The following is a 26,141-nucleotide window of genomic DNA, read 5'->3' as shown; positions in this document are numbered from 1 at the left end:
ATCAGGGCCAGCTTCCTGATGCCTGACCCATATTGTCACACGCTAGTCCCTCCCTTAAGGAATGGCCCGCCTGGCTGAATGCCCTGCCCTCCCTGTCCCCACATCCTTATGGATTTCCAAAGAAGGAGCCCAGGGTTTTAATTCTGCAGTGTGCCCCTCAAATGACATAGCACATCCTGACCCCAAAGGAGGAGGCCCCCAGGCTGATTGTGGTTATGGCATTATTACTCAGACTGAGAACCTACAGAGGTAGGTTTAGATGCACAAAGCCTGTCTTTGCAAATATGCCAATTATACGTGTTTCTTGCAACTGGGTTTTGGGAACGGTCCCTCAGGGTGACAGGGCGTCTGGATCGCTGAGTAAAATTCTGCTAAAAGGAAACAGAGATTTCTTTACAGTTAAGAAAGGACACAGGGGAGAGACACATGAGGGGATATTTGCATTTTCCTGGTGGAAGCTTTGCTTGCCTTTTATCTAACTGCAGTGGGAAAGGAGGGAACCTGGGTGGCTCAGTCGATGAAGCATCCGACTCTGGATCCCAGCTCAGGGTCTTGAGTCATGAGTTCAAACCCCAGGTTGGGCTCCACGTTGGGGGTGTGATGGCTGGACAACTGTCTCTCACACCAAATCCTTGTCCCCGAGAAATCCGGATGTCCCGTAGACATTGTCCTTCCGGCATACGTGGGCTGTGTCTGCCTCCCACCATGTTCTGGACACTCACTCTGGCCAGAGGCTGGGGTGGAGCCCCAGACACCACATAAGGCTAGCCCTACAGGTCTTCACTGTCTATCCATCCATCCAAGTTGGGATTTCCTCCTGAAACCCCAGGGCATCCAGAGTCACATTCCACAAGAGATTTTGAGTCTAAAATGCCGTTGGAGGTAGGTCCACCGTTTCCTTAGACACGCTACGTGCAAGACTGGAAGAGTAGATGGTGAGGGCAGCAAAACATTAGAATCACTTGCATGCATATCCCACCTCAAATTATCATGTTCGCCCCATCCCTGGAACAGGAGGGTCTCAAGACAAGAGAAACGATGCATCTTTGGTCCACATTTGTCTGGATTCTTCCACGTGTCTGATGAATGCATCACCATACTCAGGATGGATGAACAAAAACACATCACAAATAGTAGTTGTGATCAACGTGTGATTGCTTAGAAAATTCCAGATGGTGAAGTATGCATGCTGAGTATTGTCTCTAGGTCTGACTGTGTTTCTTTAATTTTTTGCTTTCTGCTATTCTTACCAGAAAATGTGTGGTCATAACCACACACACAACCCCCCATCTCATCTTGTAATGTAATTACCTCTTAACATGAACAAAGCAGGTAGGGTGAATTTCTTGATCGAATCAGAGGGGTAACATTGAAAACGGGGTCCATGCCTTGCAAAGTCCTTTTTCGGGAATGGAGTTGAAACTTATGCTTTTTGTTTTTTTTAAATGAAAGATGTGTATACATTTAAAAAGTTGTTTCTTAGGAATTTTGAGTCAGGGATGCACACAGCTATATTAGTGTGCCCTCTTGTGGTTAAATTAATCTAATGATTAAAAGCATCTAACACTCAAGAAAGCTTAAATTATTAGGTATTGAGGATGGGGGAAAAAGAATTTTTTTATGTATAAAGTAACTTTTATAGCATTTTCAGGTTCCTGGCAATATTGAAAAGAAGGTGTAGCTTCCACAATACCAACTTAGCAAAAAACACTTTAAAGTCAGTATATATGTGGAGACAATTTTATGATTTATAACTCTATCTGGGACAATGGTTAACCAATGGCCCTTTTGACAAGTGGCCAAGACATGCACCATTTTGATCTATGACACGCCTTTCATTCTAACCCACATATTTTAATGTATCTTCAAAACAGCTCATCGAAAAGCAACTATTTACCTAGCATTCTGTGTGGGACCGGGTGCTAAGTCCTTTCTATAGGAATTATCTCCAGGAATCTCCACGCAAGTCCAGTGATGTGAGTGTGGTTGTTACCTGCATCTTTTAATTAACATTCTTTTTTCTTAAGTTTATTTATTAATTTTCTTTTTTTTTAATTTTTTTTAACGTTTATTTATTTTTGAGACAGAGAGAGACAGAGCACAAATGGGGGAGGGTCAGAGAGAGAGGGAGACACAGAATCTGAAACAGGGTCCAGGCTCTGAGCGGTCAGCACAGAGCCCGACGCGGGGCTCGAACTCACGGACCGCGAGATCATGACCTGAGCCGAAGTCGGATGCTTAACCAACTGAGCCGCTCAGGCGCCCCTATTTATTAATTTTCAAGAGAGAAAAAGACAGAGAGTGAGTGGGGCAGGGGAAGAGAGAGAGGGAGTCACAGAATCCAAAGCAGGTTCCAGATTGTGAGCTGTCACAGCACAGAGCCCGATGCCGGGCTCAAACCCACGAGCCATGAGGTCATGACCTGAGCCAAAGTCGGACACTTAACCCAACTGAGCCACCCAGGCATCCTTATTATTGACATTTTATACACAGAGACACTGAACCATAAGTGGGCCAAAGACACACGGCTGGGGACAAGGTCAACTGCTATTGACTTCTGTACCCGTTTGTCTCAACTCTACAGATACGACTGTGCAGGATGGGAAGGTGTCCTTGACTATACATGGCTTGCTTTTTCCTACAGCCTTCACTTCAATGTGTGACTTGGGGACATAGAAGGAACAGAGCTGGGACCTAAGAGCCCTCCTGAATCATGGGTCTCCAACCTGCAGTCTGGAGTGGGTCACCCTAGTCAGTCTGGGATGTGGCCTTTCTTGGTCAATCCCTTTAACCACCTCCCACTCTGTCTCCTTCACCCATAAGATAAGGGGGCTTGGTGAGAAGGTCTCAGGAGATCCCTCTCAGGCTAAAGTGCTCCGATTCTCCTCTGTGACATCCTAAATTCAAAATGAATCTTCTCGTAAGATGTGTCATAACATCAGGATGTGTTGGAAGTCTTAGGACAAGCAGTGTTCGAGAAATGATGCAGCCTATGTAACTAATCCTTCATGAACTAATAAAGTCCAAGAAGGCTGCCTGAGATCACTCAGGAGAGAAACAATACCCGATATTAACACGGTTATTTGTGTTTGATAGTTGTGTATGGGGACTTGGGGTGTGTTCTCCTGAGCATATGACTCAACAATTTCCAAGCCCCAGTTGGTTATTTATTGGTTTATTATTGGTTATGTGAACGTCATAACCCCTGGTACCTGTGAATGTTCCCTTCTTTGGAAATAGGATCTATGCAGATGTTAAGATGACGTCTTACGAATCCAATGACAGGTGTCCTTTTAAAGAGAGGGGGGCTTGGGGACAGGCACACAGAAAGGGAAGAAGACCGCAGGAACACGTTGACGGCAACCAGAGCGATGTGTCTATAAGCAGAAGGACCTTGAGGATTGTGGCCACCACCAGAAGCTGGGACAGACCCAAGCAGTGAAGGATTCCACCCATAGCTTCAGAGGGAGCACAGCCGTGCAGATGTCTTGATTGTGGCGATCTATCAAGGCAGCCCAAGCAAACTCGTGCAAGGACTCCTACCCAAATCATGGAGGGGAAGTTAGACTCCATCAAATCTCTGGCACATCCTCAGGGGGAAATCCACGCACCTGCCCCTCCCAAGCCTTGGATGGACTACTCCCCATTCAGTTTCTGTGGATGAAGATAAATCTGTTGGCTCAGCAGCCTACCGGTATTTTAGACTAGTTCCTTTCAATGCATTATTATTTAATCCATATTATTTTTCAACTACTCAATTATTTCAATGACTCAATACAAATTCAATCATAATTTCAATGATTATTCTTTAATGGTTGATTTTTTTTTGTTTCCCCATCAACGGTGCACACAGGACCTAGATACACATTTATCCCCAAGAACAGAGAAGAAGTTGACAGATAGCATCACCACCAATGGGCATTTAATAATCTGGAACAGAAGATGAACGCATGGGCTCTCCAATTCCTTCCTTGAAATTTTGCAGGTGCCACGATCGGTTGACTTTGTCTGCCTGTGCTCCATCTTTTCCTCATGCCCCCACGGCAGATGTGTTCCCTTCTGTGTCACACAGACAAAATGGGAACACCCCACAGCAAGGCTTTAGCCATATGTTGCCCTGATTCAATTCGGAAATCTGGTGCCGGACAGGAATGATGCTTTTCTTGTGTTCCTTCACAGCATTGGCCACCGTCTGGATCACCACATTGTAAGAGGGCTCCGTGTCTGGCGTCAGAGGTGTGGACTCAGAGGGGTCCCTTGTGAGGTCAAAGAGCAGAGGAGGGTCATGGTAGGTGACCAGTTTTCCCGAACATCGGCAATATTGGGTCTCATAGCAGCCTTGAGCTCCTGGCGGCTGGAACACAGGTGTCACGTAATGAACCTTCCACACTGCCTCACCTGGACAAGAAAAGACACGTCAGCGACATCCAACCCATGTGCCAACCCATCTTGTGTTCTACCTTCTCAGGCATTTTCCCTGTTCTTCCTCCTTGCCCACAGGTTAAGGCTAAATGTCATTCCATCCTTAGAACAACACTAAGAAATCAGACTCCCCTGGTATAATTTTATATATCCTTGGAATCTGTCACACGTTTTGCATCTCAAAACGTATTATTTCTTATAGATGACCCCCTACCTTTCTAAAGACAGTGATTCTTAGAATGATTTCAAAGAAGGTGTTTTCAGTGGCCACCCTAGAATAAATGGACTTGTCTCAACAAAGTGTTGAGAATGGACTTGAGTGGCTATAATCTTGGCGTCCATAGCAAGCAGGGGCTCATGTACTCACTGTCCTTTGGATGCCAGCGTGCTGCGTGGAGAAAGGCACCACAGTAGTGGAACAAGAACTCATGCTCTGAGCGCTCGACATCTCCCTGAAGCAAAGGCATGAGGTCCTGGCCATCGATCACCCTGCAAACACACGCAAAGGGCATCAGGCAAGGGGAAGCTGACCACTGGGCTGTTTGAAGGATGACATTCATGGGACGCCTGGATGGCTCCATCAGTTAAGCGTCTGACTCTTGATTTCGACTCCGGTCATGATCTCGCGGTTCATGAGTTCGAGCCCTACATCAGGTTCTGCAATAGCCTGTTTGGGATTCTCTCTCTCTCTCTCTCTCTAACTCTCTCCTGCCCTTTCTCTCTTTCTCTAGCTCTCTGCCCCTGCCCTGCTGTCTCTCTCTCTCTCAAAAATAAACATTCAAGGAAGCAAACAAACAAACAAACAAAATACAACCAAATCACAATTTCATGAGCAATTGCCTTTCTACTTTTACAGGAAATCTTATAGAACCTCTAAAAAAATCTTATACTTTTTCTCTTATATTAGAAAAAAGGATCTTCTACCTCATGTTAGAAAACAGTAATAATAAAACCTACCTTGTCATAAGAAATACAATAATAAGTGTCAGATAATCCTAAAAATGATCATGAAAGAATGAACACTCTCTTTATTCTCAGATACAATGATTGCCTGTGTTGATAATCCCTTAAGAGTTCTGTGCACTAATTCAGTTTAGCAAGGTCACAAGTATAGAATTTTATCTCTATATCTTAGCAATGAACACCTAGGAAATCCATTTTTTTAAACTAGCATTCACTACAGCATCACAAAACACGGTTTCCAATGTTAAAATTTTGTGTCCCAAAGCCACAAAATATCTGATAAGAGAACTGAATGTCCAAGAGATGTACAATGTCCATAGACTGGAAGACGCAAAATTGTTAAGATGTCAATTTTCAACAAGCTGATCTATAGATTTAATGCAAACTCAACCAAAATCCCTAAAGGGTCTTTTGCACAAAGTGAGCACCATGTTCTAAAATTTACATGGGAGAACGAAAAAATAATTGTTAAAAAGAAGGAACTAGTTTGAGGATTCATACTAAATCATTCCAAAATTTAGTACAAAGAAAGACTAATCAAGCCAGTGTAGTAAGGTCATAAGGGTGGGCATATGAATCAGTGAAACAGGAGACAATCCAAGAAACAGACCAATACATATGTCGGTCAATTGATTCTCAACAAATGTCCAAGGTTATCTAGTCAAGGAAGAACTGTCTTTCCATAAATGTCACTAGAACGATTAAATATCTAAATGCAAGAAAAATAAATCTCAACCCATACCTCACACTATATAAAAAATCATCTCAATATGGACCATAAGCCTAAATGTAAAACCTGAAACTGAAAAAAGAAAAACACAAGAAGAAATCATAGCAGGAAGTCTTTGTGACCTTTGAATAGAAAAATGCGATTTAGATATATTACAAAAATTACAATCTATAAAAGAACAAAAGAGGTGCCTGCATGGCCAGTTGGTTAAGCACACAACTCTTGGTTTCGGCTCAGGTCACGATCTCACAATTGGGGGGATCAAGCCCAGCATCGGGCTCTGTGCTGAGCATGGAGCCTACTTGGGATTCTCTCTCTCTTCTCTGCCCTTCCCCTGCTTGAGTGCATGAAATATCTCTCAAAAAGAAAAAAAAAAACAAATAAACATTTACAAAAAATTTTTAAAAATTTTAAAAATTTTAAAAAAAGTAAATTGACCCTTATCAAAAGTGAAAACTGCTTTTAAAATAACAAGCTAAGAGAATGAACAGAAGCCACAGAATGGAAGATAGGACTGGCAAAATGCAGATCTGATGAAAAACTTGTGTTCAGAATATATAAAGAACTCTCACAATTCAACAAGAAGAAAATAAAATGCCCAGTTTAACAAAACAAAAATGGACAAATGGTTGGAACAGACACTTGGCAAAGAATGGACACGGATGGACCAATAAGCACATGGAGATGTGTCCAACAGCATTAGTCCTTAGGGAAACACAAATTAACAGCATGATCAGATTCAACTGCATCGTTATTATATAAGATGGAAAAGAATGGCCATAGCAAGTGTGGCCAAGAATGTGGAGCCACTGGAAATCATACTGGTGGGAATGCCAAATGGGGCTGCCATTTTGAAAGTGCATCTGAGAGTTTCTCATAAACATTTATTGATACTATGACCCAGATTTCCTGCTCTTGGTCATTTACTCCAAAGAAATAAAAATTGATGTCTACCCAAAGACCTCTGTGCAAACACCCAATGCAACTTTCATCATAAAAGCCAAGTTTCTTTCTTCAAAGCACACATGCCTTTCAGAATCTCATGGAGCCTCTCAGCTCAGTTTTCCACTGAAGAGTAAAAAAAGTACTGGGAATAAAGATAAGATGTTTTTAGAACTAATTCTGCAAAAAATAAAAAGCAAATCAATTCTAGGAAGGAAATCCTAATCAGGGATCAGAGGACAATATTTTTTGGGGTTTTAATTCTGCAGAACACTTTGAGTCCAATATATAGATTATACCAATGTCCCAAAGTCAGTGCACCCCACTGATGTCTTAGAAAATTATTTTTATGACTGTGATCAGCTCAATTAAATAAAAAGGTACAGGGCCACCTGGGTGGCTCAGTCAGTTACGTGCCCTACTCTTGATCTCAGCTCAGGAGCTCAGGTCTTGATCTCATGGTTTTTGAGTTCAAACCCCGTGTTGGACTCCTCACTGGTCATGAAGCCTACTTTAAAAAAAAACACTACTTCTTCACTAATATTACTATGGTTTTAAAAAAATGGATCATTTAGGGGAGCCTGGATGGCTCAGTTGGTTAAGCACCCAACTTTGGCTCAGGTCATGATCTCATGGTTCGTGAGTTCAAGCCCCACATCGGGCTCTGTGCTGACAGCTCAGAGCCCCTGAAGCCTGCTTTGAATTCTGTGTCTCCCTCTCTCTCTCTCTATAAAAATAATGGATCATTTAGCTCAAATCAATAAATATATTTCGTAGGAGACCAGAATTGTATTCTGTTACTATTTTATATAAATTCTCAATAAGTCCTATTATTCCCTAAAATGAAGGTTAAAAAAAAAATAAGTTGGTCTTTCTTTGCTGCTGTTTCTAATTTGCTTTGGGATTTATTTTACTTTCCTTCAGAACTAGGTGAATATGGAAACATTACAATCAGTCTTTGGGCTTATGACGAAGACGTGTCAGTGGGTTGGATCCGCTAGAATAAACTATCCAAAAGGCACCTGCAAGGTTGCCTTGGTCCGTTGTCTCCAGGGAGTGTTAGGATTCAGTAGGAAGGGTCTCCTCCTGGTGGGATTGAAAATCACGATAGGCATTCGAGTCTCCATGCAACGTCTTACCTTCACATCAGCCTCCGGATCTTGCGCAGCAGAATCCAGGGGACTGTTGTGTCTCTTGCATGGGGGAGTGTTTTACCACGTGCTCATCCCCAAACCTCCCCAGTGAAAACCGCACAGTGTCTGAGACCGGTGCCTCGTGCACCCATGATGTTCAAGAGGCACAGCCACGCACAAACCCAAATCTTTTAGGTACGTGTTGAGACAGAGTATGCTGCCTGTGTCCCGAACGCTCTGAGAACCACAATGGCGTGAACAGACGGTATGACATCACCTGTCCTGAGGGACCGTGCTTCCTGACACGGCCGCCAGCGTGGGGAAAACGTCCATCATACTCGTGGGTTCCTCGATCACTTTCCCAGCTGGTAACCTTCCCGGCCAGCGGACCAGTCCTGGGACGCGGATTCCACCTTCCCAGCCGGCCATGCCTTTCCCACCTACAGGGTGAGGCGACAGACGTCCAGGTAAAACAGTCGTGGGGGCAAAAGTGTTTAAAAATGTATTTGATGGGAGGCAGGGGAGGGTGGGTGATGGGTATTGAGGAGGGCACCTTTTGGGATGGGCCCTGGGTGTTGTATGGAAACCAATTTGACAATAAATTTCATATATTGAAAAAAAATAAAAATAAAAAAATAAAAAAAAATAAAAATGTATTTGAAATGTATTTCTACTATTTAAAATATACTTAAATGTATTCAGATGTATTTAAAATGTGCTCAAATGAATTTAAAAATTAATAGTATGGACGATGTGCTCGGAGCCAGCACTGTGCAGAACTCTGAACGGGTCACGGGTACGTGTCCATGCAATTCCTTTTCCTTGGGCTGCTGATAGGTGTTCAATTGAATAACTGATCGCATTCAATATGGCGTATTAGCACTGGCTATTGCCTTCGCCTGAACGGCTGTTACCCCACATATACACCTGCCTCGGCCCCAGCCTCCTTCACACCTTTGCTCCAGAGGTACTCTCTCTGTCATTTCTGCAGGCACACTTCTGATCAAATGACAGCCCCATCCTAGAATTTTTTCAGGCTTTTTTTTTTTGTTTGCAGATTTACTAACATATCCTAGAATTTACTCATTCTTTTCTTTTTCCTGGTATGCCACCCTTCACAACGTAAATTTCCTGAAGGCAGGGATTCACTGCTTTTGGTCACTGCTGAATCCAGAATGCATGAACACACGTTGAATGGAATAGTATGGATTTATGCAAATTTATTACCCAACCCAGGGCATTCTAGAGAATGCGCGTAGGAGTCAGCAATGACCCCGCGACAACAGGCATAAACCAGGATTCCCTTGAGCAAACCAGGAAGAATGGCCATCCTACGGTGTTCATGGATTCTTATTATTTCATTAAATTACTCAATCACAGCATGTTCAGAAATGGAGATTTTTAAAAAATATCCTGATAGGTAAAAATAGAATTTCAAGAATTTGAAATTGAAATTGAAATCCCAATTTCCTCATGGGATTTATTTGATTTCCTAAGCGTGCACTTCACTTGTGCACTGATGCCCCACAGCCAGACTGAGACAGGGACGACCCTATTCACACAAAAACATTATTTCCTACTGAATCTGTATTATTATCGTTCATACAATTATAGATTCAGTTGTTCTGCATTCAATAGGAAAGCATGAATATCATTAATATTTTCCTCTAGAAAACACTTTGAACTGCCTTTAAATACACATGCTAACACGTTTCCAGACAATTTTCCAGACAATTTTCTCTTCACAGCAGGGTAAGTATTATACAGACCAGGACAACATGGCCTAATGGAACGTGTTTTCATGCACTAAATGTTGCATCAGGACAAGGAGTCGTTACCTGTGCATTTAATGACACAACCAGAGACATGCTTGCTTCTGTGTGTGCTAAGCCATATCCTTACAAGACAGCACCGAATCTTCCTTAACAACCCAGGAGCCTCTGCTTTTTGTCCTCCATACCCTGGCTACCAGATTTTTCCATATCGAGTCTTGTTTCGACAGCCTTATAAATGTAATCAATGAGTAGATAGATATTCAGTTCATTGGCAGAGTTGTGCAAAGGCACATGGTTATGGTAATACTTTATAAACTCACAGGGTTTCCAGGCAGGCAGATTTCTAGATGTCCCTTCAGCAGAGTACCAACCCTGGGGGCTAATTTCCCTAGAAATCGTGGCAAACTTAAGGTCAATTTCCTTGGTTAGCACGTTATTTTACCCAGAGCCAAACAAAATGAACTTGTTCACTTTTTCATCCATCAATCGGTTCAGTTCACAGATTTCCATTATCATGAGCACGAGAGAGCTTACTTACAACCAGACCCGGCTCACCATCCCCCTCCTCACCTTTGTATATTCCGTTCCATCCCCCGACCTGGGCGTGGCCCACCCGTGCCTCCAAATGTCCGCCGTGGTCTGATGTGAAGTAGACGAGTGTGTGGTTCCTCACACCGAAATCATCAATGGCATCAAGAAGCTTGCCTGAAATAGTAAAAAAGAAAGAAAGAAAGAAAGAAAGAAAGAAAGAAAGAAAGAAAGAAAGAAAGAGGGAAGGAAGGAAGGAAGGAAGGAACAGAAGAAAGAAAAAGAAAGAGAAAGAAAGAAAGAAAGGAGAAGAGAAGAGAAGAGAAGAGAAGAAAAGAAAAGAAAAGAAAAGAAAAGAAAAGAAAAAAAAGAAAAGAAAAGAAAAGGGACACGTGTAATGAATGTCATGATGAGCCTTGGGCTATAATGTTAGTCTGTGTTGCTTCTGCGGGAGTCATTGCAAAAATGTTTCTCATTCACAATGCACCCTGCTTACGGTGGGTGATAGTGTGAGCTCCAGAACAGTGTGTGGTTGTGAACTTCTTCTCAATTCCTCCTCCACATCTCGTGTGGGACGGACGATTATGTTACATTACTAATAAAAATCGATTTATTTTTTATTATCATTACTATTACCCATTGCTATATTATTGCTTAATCGTATTTATTTTTTAAAGATTTTGTGATGCAGATGCCAACATTTATATGGTGACCCCTAAGTCATGTTTTGCTTTTGCTGATTTTTCTTTTGGGGGCGTCATTATTTCTATTCTTGATTTCCGTGGACTCCTTTATTCAGGAATGAAACATGACATTGATGCTAATTGTTCCTCTGTTTGCAAGGAGCCTGAGGCATGCTACTTTTGGGTACGTTTTTGGCATTTCGTGAGGCCTAGCGCTCTTTGCCTGTGTCGTGACTTCCCTGTGTTTTACTAGCTCTGTGCTCATGTGCTATTGTGATCCGTGTGTGTGTGTGCCTGTGTGTGTGTGCACACATGTGCACGTGTCTGGGCCTTCACACGGCACACACATCCTCTGTGGGTCTCTGTGTCCCCACCTCTTATCTTCTTGCAAGGTCACCTGTCCCTGCTTGCAAGCACCCACTCTTATGACCTCACCATACCTTGATTCCATCTGCAAAGCCTCTATTTCCAAACACTGTCGCATGTAACAGATTCCAGCACTTACAACGTGGACCTTTTTTCGGGTGGGGGGGAGCTCAATGCAACCCCAACACCAATTTTGCCCGACGTATCCCATCCCTGCCACTGTGCGTTAGTGACCTCCCTGCTACATTCTCCTCCTCGTTGGACTGTCTTCTCGGCTACCTGTTTCGGCATCCCTGATCTGAAAGTCAAATCTTCTGCATGTCATTTAGTGTTTTAAGGTTTATTTTCGATAGTGCTTTCTTTGCAACCATAAAAGTGAGATTTGACACTTTCCTTCAACTGGTGTCCTGTCAGACGTCCCTCAGGCACTTGGTAAGGAGGGCTCACCATGTAAGAGTAATTAAGACTTTCATTAGACTCGACTTGGGCCTCGATATTAATTTTGGAATCACTAATATTTTATAAGAGTCACTGTACCCACCCAGAACCTGGTATATTTCCATTCATGAAAGTCTTCTTGTATGAGTCAGGTGTCTGCAATGTGGTCACCTACTTTCTGAACATATTTCTATATATTGATAATGGGTATTGGAGCTACTATGAATCGTAGCCTATCACCCACTGTATCTTGAAATGGGTTATTTTTAACAGAAAGAGAAAGAATTACGTATTTATGTATGTACATGTATATTAGAGTATATACATATATATATAAAGCATAATAAACTAAATATACTATTACACTAATTCTATACTAGGAGTATACTATATAATGATCTCAATATCTTTTTTTAATCTTTATTTATTTGTGAGACAGAGAGAGGCAGAGTGTGAGCAGGGGAGGGGCAGAGCACAGAATCCGAAGCAGGTTCCAGGCTCTGAGCTGTCAGCACAGAGCCCAACGAGGGACTCGAACTCATGAAACGTAAGACCACGACCTGAGCCGAAGTCGGGCGTTAACCGACTGAGCCACCCAGGCGCCCCTCAATATCTTATATATTATCTTAATGTCTATATTATTATATATTATTGCTATAGTACTTATTAATTTAGCATGCTATTAATAATATAATATATTGATGACCCATGTATTTCTTCTATTATATAGTACAGGATATACAATTACTAATGATCTATGTACATGTTATATCTTTATATTTTATATTATATATTATATATGTGAAGTATATATTTAAGTTGATGTTGGAAATCATGTATTTTCATGGTTACTCCCTAATTCATAATTTTTTTTGTTATATTTTTGAGAAAGCGAGCACAAGTAGGGCAGGGGCAGAGAGAGGGAGACAGAGGATCCCAGATGGGCTCTGTGCAGACAGCAGAGAACTCACGAACCATGAGATCATGACCAGAGCCGAAACCAAGAGTCGGACTCATAACTGACTGAACCACCCAGACGCCATTTACACTTTAAATGAGCATGTTGTGACTTGTCCTGAGATGTGTGTGTGCGTATGACTTTCTCAGACAATTGTGTCCTCTCCTGGGCTCCTGCCGCCCTGCCCAGGGGACCTGCCCAACACACCCAACCCATAACCCACTCCCAGCCATCACCACTGCTCTGCACGCAGGGCCAGCCAAGCCTCTCCTCCTGCTCGCCTGTCCCATCTGTCCGCCTCACCTCGGACTCTCACCGTCCCCTCCCATTCTCCATGAACCTGCTCTGAGTTACTGAATTCTCTGGGACTCATTTTGGATGCCTTACTAACTAGGTACCAACCAGAGGATTTCCCCTGGGTCGAGTAGGGAATGTTATTTGCATTGAAAGCCTCTAGGCAGGTTTGAGGAAGCAGGAAGCCAGATGGGGTGGGGGTGGGGAGTTTCTGGAGCTTTCCAAACACCTGTGAAGTGGCAGGTGCTGTAGGGCAGGAAGTTATATGGAGGGAGACGAGGAAACATGGTTAGGTTCTTCTAATGCATCTTGTAAGCCCTCAGACTCCTACAGGCGGTAACCAAGAAAACCTAAGAAAACATTGTAACACGGAGATCAGAGATTTTTGGGATTTTGGGTTTTGATATAGTTTCCAGGATGGGTATGTTGAAGAAAAATAAACTTTTTTTTTTTTACTATTTCTGAAATGACATATGGAAACGTGATTATTTATCCTGAAGGCTCACGTCTGCCTGGACAGACAGCATACACAAGGCCCGTGAGTACCCACGCTTAGATATTTCGAACACTTTCTATTGATTTACAATATTAAAGCAAATCGAATTTGTTTTTGTTCTTTTTTTTGTTTCTACTGACCCCATCCTCAGTTGGAGTTAGTTTCAGACACACACACACACACACACACACACACACACACGTGCATACCTATGCCTGCATAAACACAGACCTGTGTGCCTGTATTTCGTTCAATACTATTTCTATTTCTAATAATGTTTCAATCATTTCTGTATTTTGAAGACTGTGAATTGACAAGCTTGATTTCCAAGGCGTCTCTCTCTGTTCCCCGAAATCCATTTCGTGCTGCCCACCAGGGAGGCCAGCCTCACGTGCGTTTCTGTGTTTCCCCGGAGGAAACCCTGAACCCGATGTGCCAACTAATACACGTGTGACAGAAACACCGGGACTCACACTGACAGGGAAGCACTGAGCGTGCTTTTGTGGGAAGTTTGTCGAGGGCTGGCACCTGTGGCATCGTTGAGGCTGGCGGGGGGCCGCATGAGGCTGTCCTCGACTATCAAAGCCCGGGCTTCCCGTGTCCCTACATCCTGTGCCACTTACCCACCATGAAGTCCATCTCCTGAACGTTGTCCCCATACAAGCCGTGCTTGCTGGTGCCGATGAACTCGGTGGTCGTGGGAAGCGGCACGTGGACGTGCAGAAAGGAGAACACAAGAAGGAACGGTCCCTCACGGTGCCTGAGGACACATCAGTCACATGGCTCGTGAGTTTGCAAAGTCCGGGAAAGGGAACCACAGTTAGCGAGACCGTCCCTCCTCTGCCTACCCTAAGAGAGGCGATGCATGCACCAGGCGGCATTGTGGCTGCTCTGGACTCCAGCATCCCCCAGCGTCCGGACCGCCGCCGGGGACACATGCAGGACGGCTGCAGTCTCAGTGACCCCGCCTGACACAGCCCCACGCTTTCCCAGGGCTGACGAAATCTGCAGGCCAGAGTCACATCCAACAGACCCAAGGGATGCCAACTCTTTCACAACCCACGAGCAAGCACGGACAGAGACATCTTGGCAAGCCGTCCCCACACCTTTGGCCCTTCCTGTGAGGACACGGAAGACAAGGCTGACCTACTTCGAGCCCTGACGATCCTCCGGGAAGGCAGGTCCTCAGCTAAACAGTGCACGACTCAAATGCGAGTCTTTGGGAAATTTCTCCTCTGATGACATGTCATGAGGGGAAGTAATGAAATCATCATCATCATCGTAATGAAGTTGCACCAGGGTGAGCTGGGCAGAATGGCTGGTGTCCCTCCAAAATTGAAGCCCATCTGGAAGCTTGGAATGTCATGGCATTTGCCAATGGAGTCTTTGGGGATGTAATTAGTGGAGGTGAGGTCATCCCGGGGTAAGGTGGGGCCAGAATGCAAGAACAGGTGTCCTTCAAAGAAACGGATGGTTCGCAGATATGGAAACGCACACAGGGGAAGGAGGCTTTGGGAAATCAGAGGCAGAGGTCGGGGTCATGTACGGACACGCCAAGGAACACCCAGCACCGACAGCAGCCACCAGAAGCTGGAGGACGCCAGGAACGATGCTCCCCTCACAACATTCTCAGGGAGCACAGCCCAGCTGACACCTTCCTTTGGGACTTTTCCAGTGTCCACAGCTCACAGAGAGTACGTTTCTGCTGTTTCAAGCCCCTCCGTTTCTGGTACTTTGTCCTTGGAGCCCAAGGAAGCTGCTATATGTGCTAGTGAAGAATGAGATTATACAGATGCCACCTTGCATGGCCAAAGGGAATCTGTAGATACAATCAGGTTCAGGATCCTGAGACAGTGGGTGGATAATCCTGGATTATCTGGGTGTGGACCCAATGCAATTACAAGGTTCCTTACGAGAGGGAAGCAATAAGGACACAATCAGACAAACATGATGTGGGTAGGAGGTAATGGAAGCTGAGAGGCAGGGAGAGAGCTACAAGCCAAGGAAAGTCTGCAGTCTCTCCAACGTGGAACAAAGAACACTCTTCCCTAAAACCTCCCGGAATGAGCCCGTCCACCCAAAGCCTTGATTCCAGTGCCATAAGATGAGTTTGGGGTTCCTGACCTCCAGAACCATCAAATAACAAATCTGTGACGCTCTGAGCCACCCCCACTTGCGGAAATGTGTTCCAGCAGCCAGAGGAAACTCACACACTGAGAATCCAGATAAAAGGGATCTCTAGCAATCTCGAATCTATGCCACCTGTTCACGGCCACATCACTAGTCAACAGAATGGCTTCCGAATCTTCGGGTCCCCATTCCCCTTCAACATGGTGCCATGATAGATCGTATAGACCTTCTGAAACTCAGCACAGGTTTTGGTGACGGGAGTCCATTTCCACACCCCAGCATTTGCTCCTGATGTACTAATGTAAATGGTAAGCGACAGCACGAGTGGAACAGAATCACTCGTCTTGAGCTTTCAGTGTGACGGACCCACCTTGCAACCTGCCAGTGTGTCCCTGTGCAAAATACCTATGCCTCTGCACATGTGGAAGTTACCAGGGAATAAGGCGTTTGCCCTGATGAAAGCAGCCATTGCATTGCATCTACAAGGCAAAGACGGTTTGATCTCTCTCTCTGTCTGAGAGTACAAATTTGTTTTGTGTCCTCATGGCCTATGGGGTAAGGACAAAGCTAGCCACACATGGCCCAAGATACTTTATATCAGCAATCAACTCTACAGGGCAGTCAAACACACTAGCTTACAGATCCCTACCCTGTGATGACCTCATCTTCACAAATCACATCTCCAAAGACCCAATTCCAAAGTAACATCAGATTCTGGGCTTCCAGATGGATGTGAAGTTTCTAGGGAATTCCATTTCACACTACCCTAATGCAACTCACCATGGCACAACTTCCTTTTTAATTCATTTTTTTCCCTTTCTTTGCGTTTCCATATTTCATTGCAGCCGAAGTTTCTTAGAGTGGCATTTGCGTTCTGTGTGTCCCTGCTTAGCCGAGGACCTATCTTCCTTCTGCTTCAGATTTATTTGGGAATGCCTGGCCCCTTGTTCGTCTTGTTCTTGCTTACCTTTCAGGATTTAGTTAACATGTCTTCTCAAGTATGGTTCCCTGATATCTTGGAAGGTTCCTACAGTTTGGACTGATAGCACCCTGAACTAATGCCCATTACCCTATTTCTTATCATGGGCTTGTACATCTAATGTCATCACTAAATGTGTACTTGTCCTCGAAGCCCAGACCCCAGGATGGTGATCAGTAAAGACAAAAGGTGAGCAAAAAAATGTGTTCACAGCCTTTTTCTGAAAAAAGATCCATCAGCTAGATGTTTCTAAATGTGGCTCCCTTGAAAACTTTCCAGTGATTATGTTTGGGATGCATAGGACTCTCTAACGATCACCACTGCCCTAAGCGGAATAAAATCCCTTATGTATCACATGCTCAGTGATAAGCCCTCTGATTTTAACTTCTCAAAAAGTTTTTTCCCTAACAGGAAAAAAAATGCAATGGCCAACTTACTCTACTATCTGTTTCCTGGCAAATACATTTCCCATTGTACATTAATATACAAACAATATGCATTGCAAATTAATAAGCCAGTTTTGTAAGTCTCAGTCTAGTGTGAGTCTACCTGCTTGGTCTGACCAAATCTGAATTTCGAGGCCAACAGAGATATTGTGATTTTAATAAGAGGAACTCAAATGAGATACCACCTCCTCAGGCACTTCCTGAAGAGTCCATGTGAACTCCAAAACACGCACTATTGTATTGTCTAGCCCTAACTAGCAATATTCCATTTCTTAAGTCAACATTGTTCAAACCATCACCTTTCATTTTTAAAAAACACTCATTCTCTTATGGTTTTTAAAAGACTCCTATCTTATCCAAATGGCCAACAGGCACATGAAAAGATGCTCAGCATCAATCCTCATCAGGGAAATACAAATCAAAACCACACTGAGATATCACCTCATGCCAGTCACAGGGGCTCAAATGAGCAAATCAGGAGACTATAGATGCTGGCGAGGATGTGGAGAAACAGGAACCCTCTTGCACTGCTGGTGGGAATGCAAACGGGTGCAGCCACTCTGGAAAACTGTGCAGGTTCCTCAAAAAATGAAAACTAGATCTACCCTACGACCCAGTAATAGCACTGCTAGGAGTTACCCAACGGATACGGGAGTGCTGATGCATAGGGGCACTTGTAGCCCAATGTTTATAGCAGCACTCTCAACAATAGCCAAATTATGGAAAGAGCCTAAATGTCCATCAACTGATGAATGGATAAAGGAGATGTGGTTTATATACACAATGGAGTACTACGTGGCAATGAGAAAGAATGAAATATGGCCTTTTGTAGCAACGTGGATGGAACTGGAGAGTGTGATGCTAAGTGAAATAAGCCATACAGAGAAAGACAGATACCATATGTGTTCACTCTTATGTGGATCCTGAGAAACTTAACAGAAGACCATGGGGGAGGGGAAGGAGAAAAAAAAAAGTTAGAGAGGGAAGGGGCCAAACCATAAGAGATGAGAACAAACTGAGGGTTGATGGGGGGGTGGGGGAGAGGGAAAGTGGGTGATGGGCATTGAGGAGTGCACCTGTTGGGATAGGCACTGGGTGTTGTAAGGAAACCAATTTGACAATAAATTTCATGTTAAAATATATATATATATATATATATATATATATATATATATATATATATGTTTTAAAAAGACTCCTGTCTTTAAAATACTCATTGTTAAATCCATTAAAATACATGGATTTTGAAAGAAAATGACTTTTACCTTTCCATAAATGAAGTCGCCTCCCTCACCATGATGGAGCCAGCACGCTCTGCCTTCATCGGTTGTTCAGTGATCTCGTGCTCGCGCATGAGGAGGCAATCCCAGTACAGAGGGGATTTGTAACTGGAGAACCAAAAGTAGCCCAGCAGAAAAATAAAAAGAATCATGGAGAATATGAAAGACCAGGGAAGACAGATCAAGCGACTCAGCTTCCCCAAGGCAGCTGTGAGTGCAGCAACGGCGACCAGCTGAATGCAGAGCCAGACTTTGCCCCCGATGGCTAATTCCGTGTCACGCGAGGGATCCGGCCAGCAAGGCTCAAACAGAGTGAATGGCATGCCATAGAAGTAATCAAACCCATAATTATATGGGTGATGGCAGTGGTCATGTCGGGAATCACAGTTTAAGCCTTCGTGCCATTTGCCTGAAATGACAAACAGACAAATAATGCATAATATACACACACGCCACCAACACTGTGTGACTTCTTTACTGCACAAAAATCTGTGTCAAGACCTGGTTGTGAGTGACCAAATAGGATGAAAATTAAAGGGAGGAAAACACACTTGTGAGTTTGCAGCAAGGATGTGAACTGGGCAGTTTCTCGTTCACAGGAAGAAAAAAAGTCATAGCCACAAAGATGAAGACATGAGAAAGTCAGTGTAGACTATAGATGATGGATAGACAGGTGAGTAGCTAAGTAGATAAATAGATATTAGATGATGAGATACATATGATATAAGATGGATAGATGGATACATGAGTGGCAGATGAATGGATAGATGTATGAGTGGATGGATAGATGGACAGACGATGGATAGATAGATAGATAGATAGATATGATGGATGGATGGATGGATGGATACATATATAGATAGATGATAGATATGATGGATAGATAGATAGATGATAGATATGATGGATGGATGGATGGTTGGATGAATGGATGGATGGATGGATGGACAATGGATAGATTAGATAGATAGATAGATAGATAGATAGATAGATAGATATGGTGGATAGATAGATAGATATTATAGATGGATAGATATGAAGGATGGATGGATGGATGGATATAATGGATGGATAGATGGATGCATGGTTGCACGATGGATAGATTAGATAGATAGATAGATAGATAGATGTAAATTATAGCCATAAAAATAAATGATAGAGATAAGATAAATGATACATGACGAATAGATGGTGGGTGGGTAGAGATAGTACATAGATATATAATGATAAATACAAATAAAATCATGGCAAACAGATGGGTAATGTATATATGCATACATAGGTGGACAGATAGATATATGATAGATGAGTGGATGTGTGGGTGGATGGATGGACGGACACATACGTAACAGATAGATATAGAGAATAGATGGATAGATAGATAGATAGATAGATAGATGACAGATAGATAGTTAGTAGATATAGATAAATGATGGAGAACGGACCAGGCATGCATGAGTAGATGGTTGGATAGATGGCTGGCTGGAAATCCCAGAGTCTCCCACTAAACTTCACTGAACTTTATTTGATAAAACTTGCCACACGTTTTGAATGGTAACAGAAAGATCCATGTTTGTCCTGTTAACATGAGGACTGTAACAGAATCTGATCATGTGTATCCACTAAACCATTAATGGTTCCCCCCATGGAGTTAGGGCCACATGAAGGATGCAGATTCACATCTCAGAGCACCTGAGGGACTAAGCACATGAGAACCAGGACTACTGGCCCAGGCTTTCCTGTCCTGCACCTCCATGAAGACTGTCTCCTCTGATCAATGTCAAATTGGTTACAAAAGTCAATTTAAAATAGCATGTTAGGGGCACCTGGGTGGCTCAGTCAGTTAAGCATCTGACTTCGGATCAGGTCATGATCTCACAGTTTGTGAGTTCGAGCCCCGCATCGGGCTCTGTGCTGACACCTCAGAACCTGGAGCCTGCTTCCGATTCTGTGTCTCCTCCTCTCTCTGCCCCTCCCCTGCTCATGCTCTGTCTCTCTCTGTGTCTCAATAATAAATAAGAAGAAGAGAAAAGAAAAGAAAATAGCATGTTATTCTGGAGATACCCAGGTGGTTCAGTCAGTTAAGCGTCCAACTCTTGGCTTAAGTCATGATCTTACTGTCACTGACAGCACAGAGCCTACTTGGGATTCTCTCTCTCCCTCTTTCTCTGCCCCCCTCCCCTGCTCTCTCTCTCTCTCTCTCTTTCTCTCTCAAAATAAATAAATAAACTTTAAACTAGGATGTTATTCTCAAGCCAATTGAAACCCAGGCTCTCAAATAAAGACAGTAGGTGTAGCTGCACTTGATTGGGGTGACAGATACAGGGTGTTGACATTTCTCAAAAGTCAGTTTTTAAATATTTTTTTTTCTATTTGGGTGATGGTTATAGGGCATAGACTTTTTTACGGAGTCATTAGTTTATGGAGTCATTAGTTGATGCATAAAGCTATTTGTGTGTTCTTGAGAGAGCTTGTCACACTTCACAAGTGTTGTGTGGTGAATGGTTGATGTATTCCAGAGTCTGCAGAGAATAATGTAGAAATCACAGTATCATACAGAGTTCTATGCAAAGACAAAGAACACAGGATTATACAGAAGCACGTGGGGTGGCCATCTGGCAAGAACTGGGGGTCTGGTGGGAAGCGGTCTTCCGTCATGCCTGAATTCTGTCTGAAAAGAGTGAACGGGCGTCGTTTAGGAAGAAATGTGTGTGTGTTGGTCAGGGGGCATTAGGGCAGATGGTCCCAGGTGAACAAAGCATGATGAAGAATTCTGGAGGACACAGGGAACACGTTTCCTTGGGAAAGACCGTATGATAGATTAAGCAGGGTTAATTTTGGAAAGTAAAGAGAAAGCTCACAGGTAGCCCACAGAGTGGTGGATATAGAGTCGATATCACACGGAGGGCCTTCTCTGCCACAGCCAAGATGCATGCTTCTTTGGAGACAAAGGGTTTCCAAGAAAACCACATCGAGCATAGAACGACGCAGATTATTCCTTTGTAGTAAACGAGGCATGCCCGTGGTCGCTTCTTACCTATCAATGCCGTACTATACCCTTGCCTCTTCAGTAAGGCTGCAAATGTTGTCTCATTGCGAGGGAGTCCAGCAGGAGCTCCGAGCGTGGAGATCACACGGCTCACTCTGTTAGAAACCATTCCTAGACGGGATGGGAAAAGAAAAGCAAAAAGCAGAAGGCACGCGCAGTGAGTAGGTTCCCGTGAGATGGAGAGGAGAGGGAGTCACGGGGAGTTCAGGAGTTGGAAGACGCAGACATGACGAGAGAGGAACAACAAAACCATCACGTGGGCGAGGAAAATCACGTCCCGCAGACAGAACTCACACCGGGCCCCATGACGCACCCCTTACCCACTTGCACACACACGCACGACACTACCAGATACGCACAAGCACACCACTCAAATAACACTCTACATGTAGCCTCTTGCAAATTTACAACAGGACTGGGTGTCATTTCAGTAGACACGTGTGACTGAACCACTAACACAGGCCTACTCTTGGCAGGGGAATCATTGTGTCGGTAAAAGAGCCAAAAAATGAAATCACGAAAACCTGAAACCCTACAATGTGTGTGTGTGTGTGTGTGTGTGTGTGTGTGTGTGTGTGTTTCTGATAATAAGTTTTAGTATTTGCAGAAAAGATGGATAAGCCAAATGTCTGTGAAAAACCTGACACTGGGGCATCCAGGACAAGTGGACATCTAGGTTTTGAACTTCTCCGAATTTACATAAAGTGAGCAGCACAGAAAAAAAAAGAGAGTCAAATCACATAGAAGTGTACTACAAGAAGAAAAAAAGAATAAAGAGTTAACATTCACTGGACCTGATGCGTTCTAGCACCCGCTAAGCCAGATATCATCAACCTCAAAAGATCTGAAAATGAGTCAAACATGTGTCTGGGCAAGTACACAACAGAACTTTTCGTAAGAGCCTAAAGCCAGAAACAATCCAATGGTTAGTCAATCAAGGGACAGATAAGCAAAGCCTGTTGCATCCATACAATGGTTGAAATGGGTGATGAACGTTTGAGACATTGTGCTAGGACATCCTCATGACAGCCCGGATTAGCATAGGCGTGTTCTGTACGTTACGTCCTTCTGAGACAGCTTCTCGTTCTTGCCCTGGGATGGAAAGTCCTGCCTACGCCTGATTGCGGGCCACCGAGGAGAAACATTCAACTCTAGGTGAATAGACATAACTCAGCCACGCAGGGTGGGCTTGGGTTGACTAGGAGAGCAGTGCTTTCCACACAGACGTCCGCAGCTGTGTGTGCATGGACGTGTGTCTGCCCTTTTTGGGGCAAACTTTTCGAAATGACCTAGTCACCTACTCACTTCCTCGTGGCTTAACATGTTCACAGAGAGTAGCAGAGGTGCGTCCATCTACACACCTGATCGGATGGGGTATCTTCCCGTGAGGAAGGCGGCCCGGCTTGGGGTGCACATTGACGCTGCGGAGATGTGGTGTTTCAGTTGTACGCCTTCCCTTGCTAAGCGGTCGATGTTAGGAGTCCTGGAAAGAGAGACAGAGGGGAATTGCAGAGGGGACAAGAGGGGACAGAGAGAGAGAGAGAGAGACAGAAACCAACAGCTCTGTTTGCTGTGATTCCCTGAGCTCAGAATCAGAGAAAAAGTAACTGCACACATCGCCTAATTGCCTGGTTTCTGCCCGCATCGTGGAGAAAATACAGCTGAGGTTTTAGGCAGTGGCTGTGTATTGCACAGTCGATATAATTTGGTTCTGCAATGTGGTATCTACTGCATATATTCAATGAGTACATTTAATGGCACTGCCTTTTAAGATATATGTAAAATTGGGGCGCCCGGGGGGCTCAGTCAGTTGAGCATCTGACTTCAGCTCAGGTCATGATCTCACAGGTTCATGGGTTCAAGCCCTGCATCGGAGCCTCTGCTGACAGCTCAGAGCCTGGAGCTGGCTTTGGATTCTGTGTCTCTTTCTGCCCCTCCCCCACTCACTCTCTCTCTCTCTCTCTCTCTCTCTGTCTCTCTCTCTCAAAAATAAATAAACATTAAAATTTCTTTAAAATAAAATATATGTAAAAATACTTCTGTGTTTATGGGCTGATGAATTAAGGCTAATGACTTACACACTTTCGTTATGCCTAGCAAGTAATAGACCCAACGACAAGTTCAATGCACAGGCTCTATAGACAGACGTCTTTGCTCCAGACAAAGTTTGCAACCTCTGCCTCATGATTCCCTAGAAAGGTGTGTGGAGGTTGGAGAAGATCAGACAGACTGTATAGAAGAGAGACAGCCCCCTGGCTGGAACCCAGTAAAATGTAATGAGACCTGACTTTCTTCATAAGAGAGAAGATGGGACAATATGGAATTGTTGATTTCCACGTATAGACTTCACACGTCTAGCCCTGATGCACTCCTAAGCCTTGGCGTAGGCATTACTCATGTACATGGCCTGCCATGTTTCGTTTTGTTGCCTACCACAAAGCTCTGAGTCTATTTCATGTACATTTTTTTTCCTTCAGAATGCCCATTCTTACAATACAAGCACCTCCCCGTAAAAGGTCTGTTGGCTTCCAGAATTAGGAAGGGTGCAATGTCCAGTCCCGCCGAGAAAAAGTATGCCTAAAAATCGTCGCTCATCATAAAAGTGCATATCGCAGAGGGCTCAGGACATGGTAGGTAACTACTCTAAATGCCTTGCATCTGTGAGCCCACACCTGTACACTGCTCACCTGCACGCTTGACCGATAAGAAAGATAAGAAAGACACACAGAAGTCAAGTCACTTGTGCCAGATTTCAGAACCAGTAAGTGCAGAATCAAGATTCAAGTCCAGACGGTCCTGATCTTAATATTATGGGCTTCTTTTAAAGGCAAATTCCATCCCATGAGTTTGGTTTTCCACATGATGTAGTCATAAAACGTTATCAACCTCCCAAGCCTAGACAACAAGTGAAATAGCACAGCTCAACTCGAAGCCATACCTCATCGTGTCATTGCCAAAGCAGCCCAAGTCACCGATCCCAAGATCGTCCACTATCATCAGGACAATATTCGGCTTGTCCTCATGCACCTCCTGGGCCCCACGTGGGCTTAGGAGTAAACACGTCCAAGACAGAGCGATGGCGAGGATCCTGAGAAGGGACAATGGACTTTACAAGGATGGCTTCAAGAGCTACTTCCCATTACCGTGTCCCCATGAATGCAGCAGGGCTCACGGGAGACCAGGCAATCTCCCCAGGAACAGGCGAGCCTCGAGTGTGTCTCTTCCCAAGCATTGACTGCCACTGTCGAATGGGGCCCACAACGCGCAAAGAGAGGCTCCCCTGGGTTTCCTGCTCACACACACAAAATGTTCCTCCAGGACATGAAGTCTGAAACCATTTACTTGAAGACAAAGCATTTCTTACGTCAGGGGCAGTAAAACTCCTGAGGTCACATCCCTGGAAGAAGGGGCCCGCCGACTTTCCTTTGCACTGGAATTCAAACGCGGGTGGGCACAGAGTTTTGCTGAAGGGACATTTGGTTGGAGGGAAGGAAAACAGCAAGCCAAACAAAGAGAAACCAACCCCAGGGCAAAGGAGAAGGGAGAACATGGTTGAAGACCTGAATGGTGGAAAAGGAGCACCCTGGAATCTGAAGACTAGTTTAGTCTGCTTCACGATTTTGCTCAGCCCCCAACAAAATCCCCATTTTCCCGGAGAAATATATAATACCCTTCCCACCGTGTCCCTACTCAATTAGCAGGTAATGAATATTGGGTGCTTGAACTATTAATTGTATTATTTCCGTCTGGTTTTTATTCATGTCTGAAGACCCACCTCAAAGATTTCCTCTGGGAGGGAGGAAGCAAATGGTCACTAACCTTCCTCTGCTCCCAGAACCTTTGTATAAACATTTGGAAACACCACCAGCCACATTGAGTTGCTTTTCTCGCATCCTGTTTTGACGTCATTTCACTTATTTTGTCTTAGACTTACTGAATCCAGAACATCAGTGTAGACATCTATGGCCAACCCTACCCAGGAATGGCTGTCACCTACAAATAACAGAATCTATAAACCTGGGGAATTCACAGATGTCCCCAGAGTGTCCATTAGATTCAACACTCTTGCACAACAGCAACTTCCCTCACCTGAGCTTCATGATACAGTGCCGAGTGGCTTCCTATTATTTTCTTTGGCCAGAGGAAAAATGTGCTGAAAAACATAAACATGTGTTATTGCCACACTCATTACATGAGTCCCCATTATGAAACCCTCATGAGATTACAAAGCCATTATTGCTACTTCCAACATTTCAGACTGGTTTTCCAAATCTATCAAGATATGACCTTTCCATCGTTAATGACCTACTGCTCATAGTTTATTTTTAAGGAGCTCATCCTTAGGTGCCAGGTCCTGGGTCCACCTGCTTCTTTCTGCCTCTTGAGACAATTGGCTTAGTCTCTAAAGCTTTATTAAAACACGTCTGGATGGCAGTATAGTCTTGAGGAGCAGCTGAACACAAGGGCTTATGCTCAGAACATCTAGGTGGGATGAATTTGGGTCCCCTGAAGAGAGGTAATTACTTCAA

General features: G+C 44.0%; 1 protein-coding gene across 1 annotated transcript; it reads right to left on the bottom strand.

Moving 5' to 3' along the window:
- Positions 1–4,030: 4,030 nt before the first annotated feature.
- ARSF (arylsulfatase F) lies at positions 4,031–25,712 on the bottom strand. The gene is made up of 10 exons (XM_042926644.1): positions 25,702–25,712; positions 24,551–24,700; positions 22,974–23,095; positions 21,601–21,723; positions 18,549–18,972; positions 14,352–14,488; positions 10,536–10,670; positions 8,468–8,630; positions 4,790–4,911; positions 4,031–4,398 (listed from the first exon to the last, which is right to left on the bottom strand). The coding sequence occupies exons 1-10, from the start codon at positions 25,710–25,712 to the stop codon at positions 4,031–4,033; spliced, it is 1,755 nt and encodes a 584-aa protein (XP_042782578.1).
- Between the last annotated feature and the right edge of the window lie 429 nt (positions 25,713–26,141).

Source organism: Panthera leo, chromosome Y (genome assembly GCF_018350215.1).
Source record: "Panthera leo isolate Ple1 chromosome Y, P.leo_Ple1_pat1.1, whole genome shotgun sequence".
Lineage (NCBI taxonomy): Eukaryota > Metazoa > Chordata > Mammalia > Carnivora > Felidae > Panthera > Panthera leo.
Note: the sequence above shows the minus strand (reverse complement) of the source record. Positions and strands in the feature narration are given on the sequence as shown.

What these genes read in the sequence shown, in the direction of transcription:
- ARSF (XM_042926644.1), bottom strand. An exon ending in GCGACTTCATTTATGGAAAG is followed by an intron (nt 14,489 to 18,548) that starts GTAAAAGTCATT and finishes ATGTGTCCTCAG; the next exon opens with GCACCGTGAGGGACCGTTCC. An exon ending in AGCACGGTCCCTCAGGACAG is followed by an intron (nt 4,912 to 8,467) that starts GTGATGTCATAC and finishes GTGTGTTTGCAG; the next exon opens with GGTGATCGATGGCCAGGACC.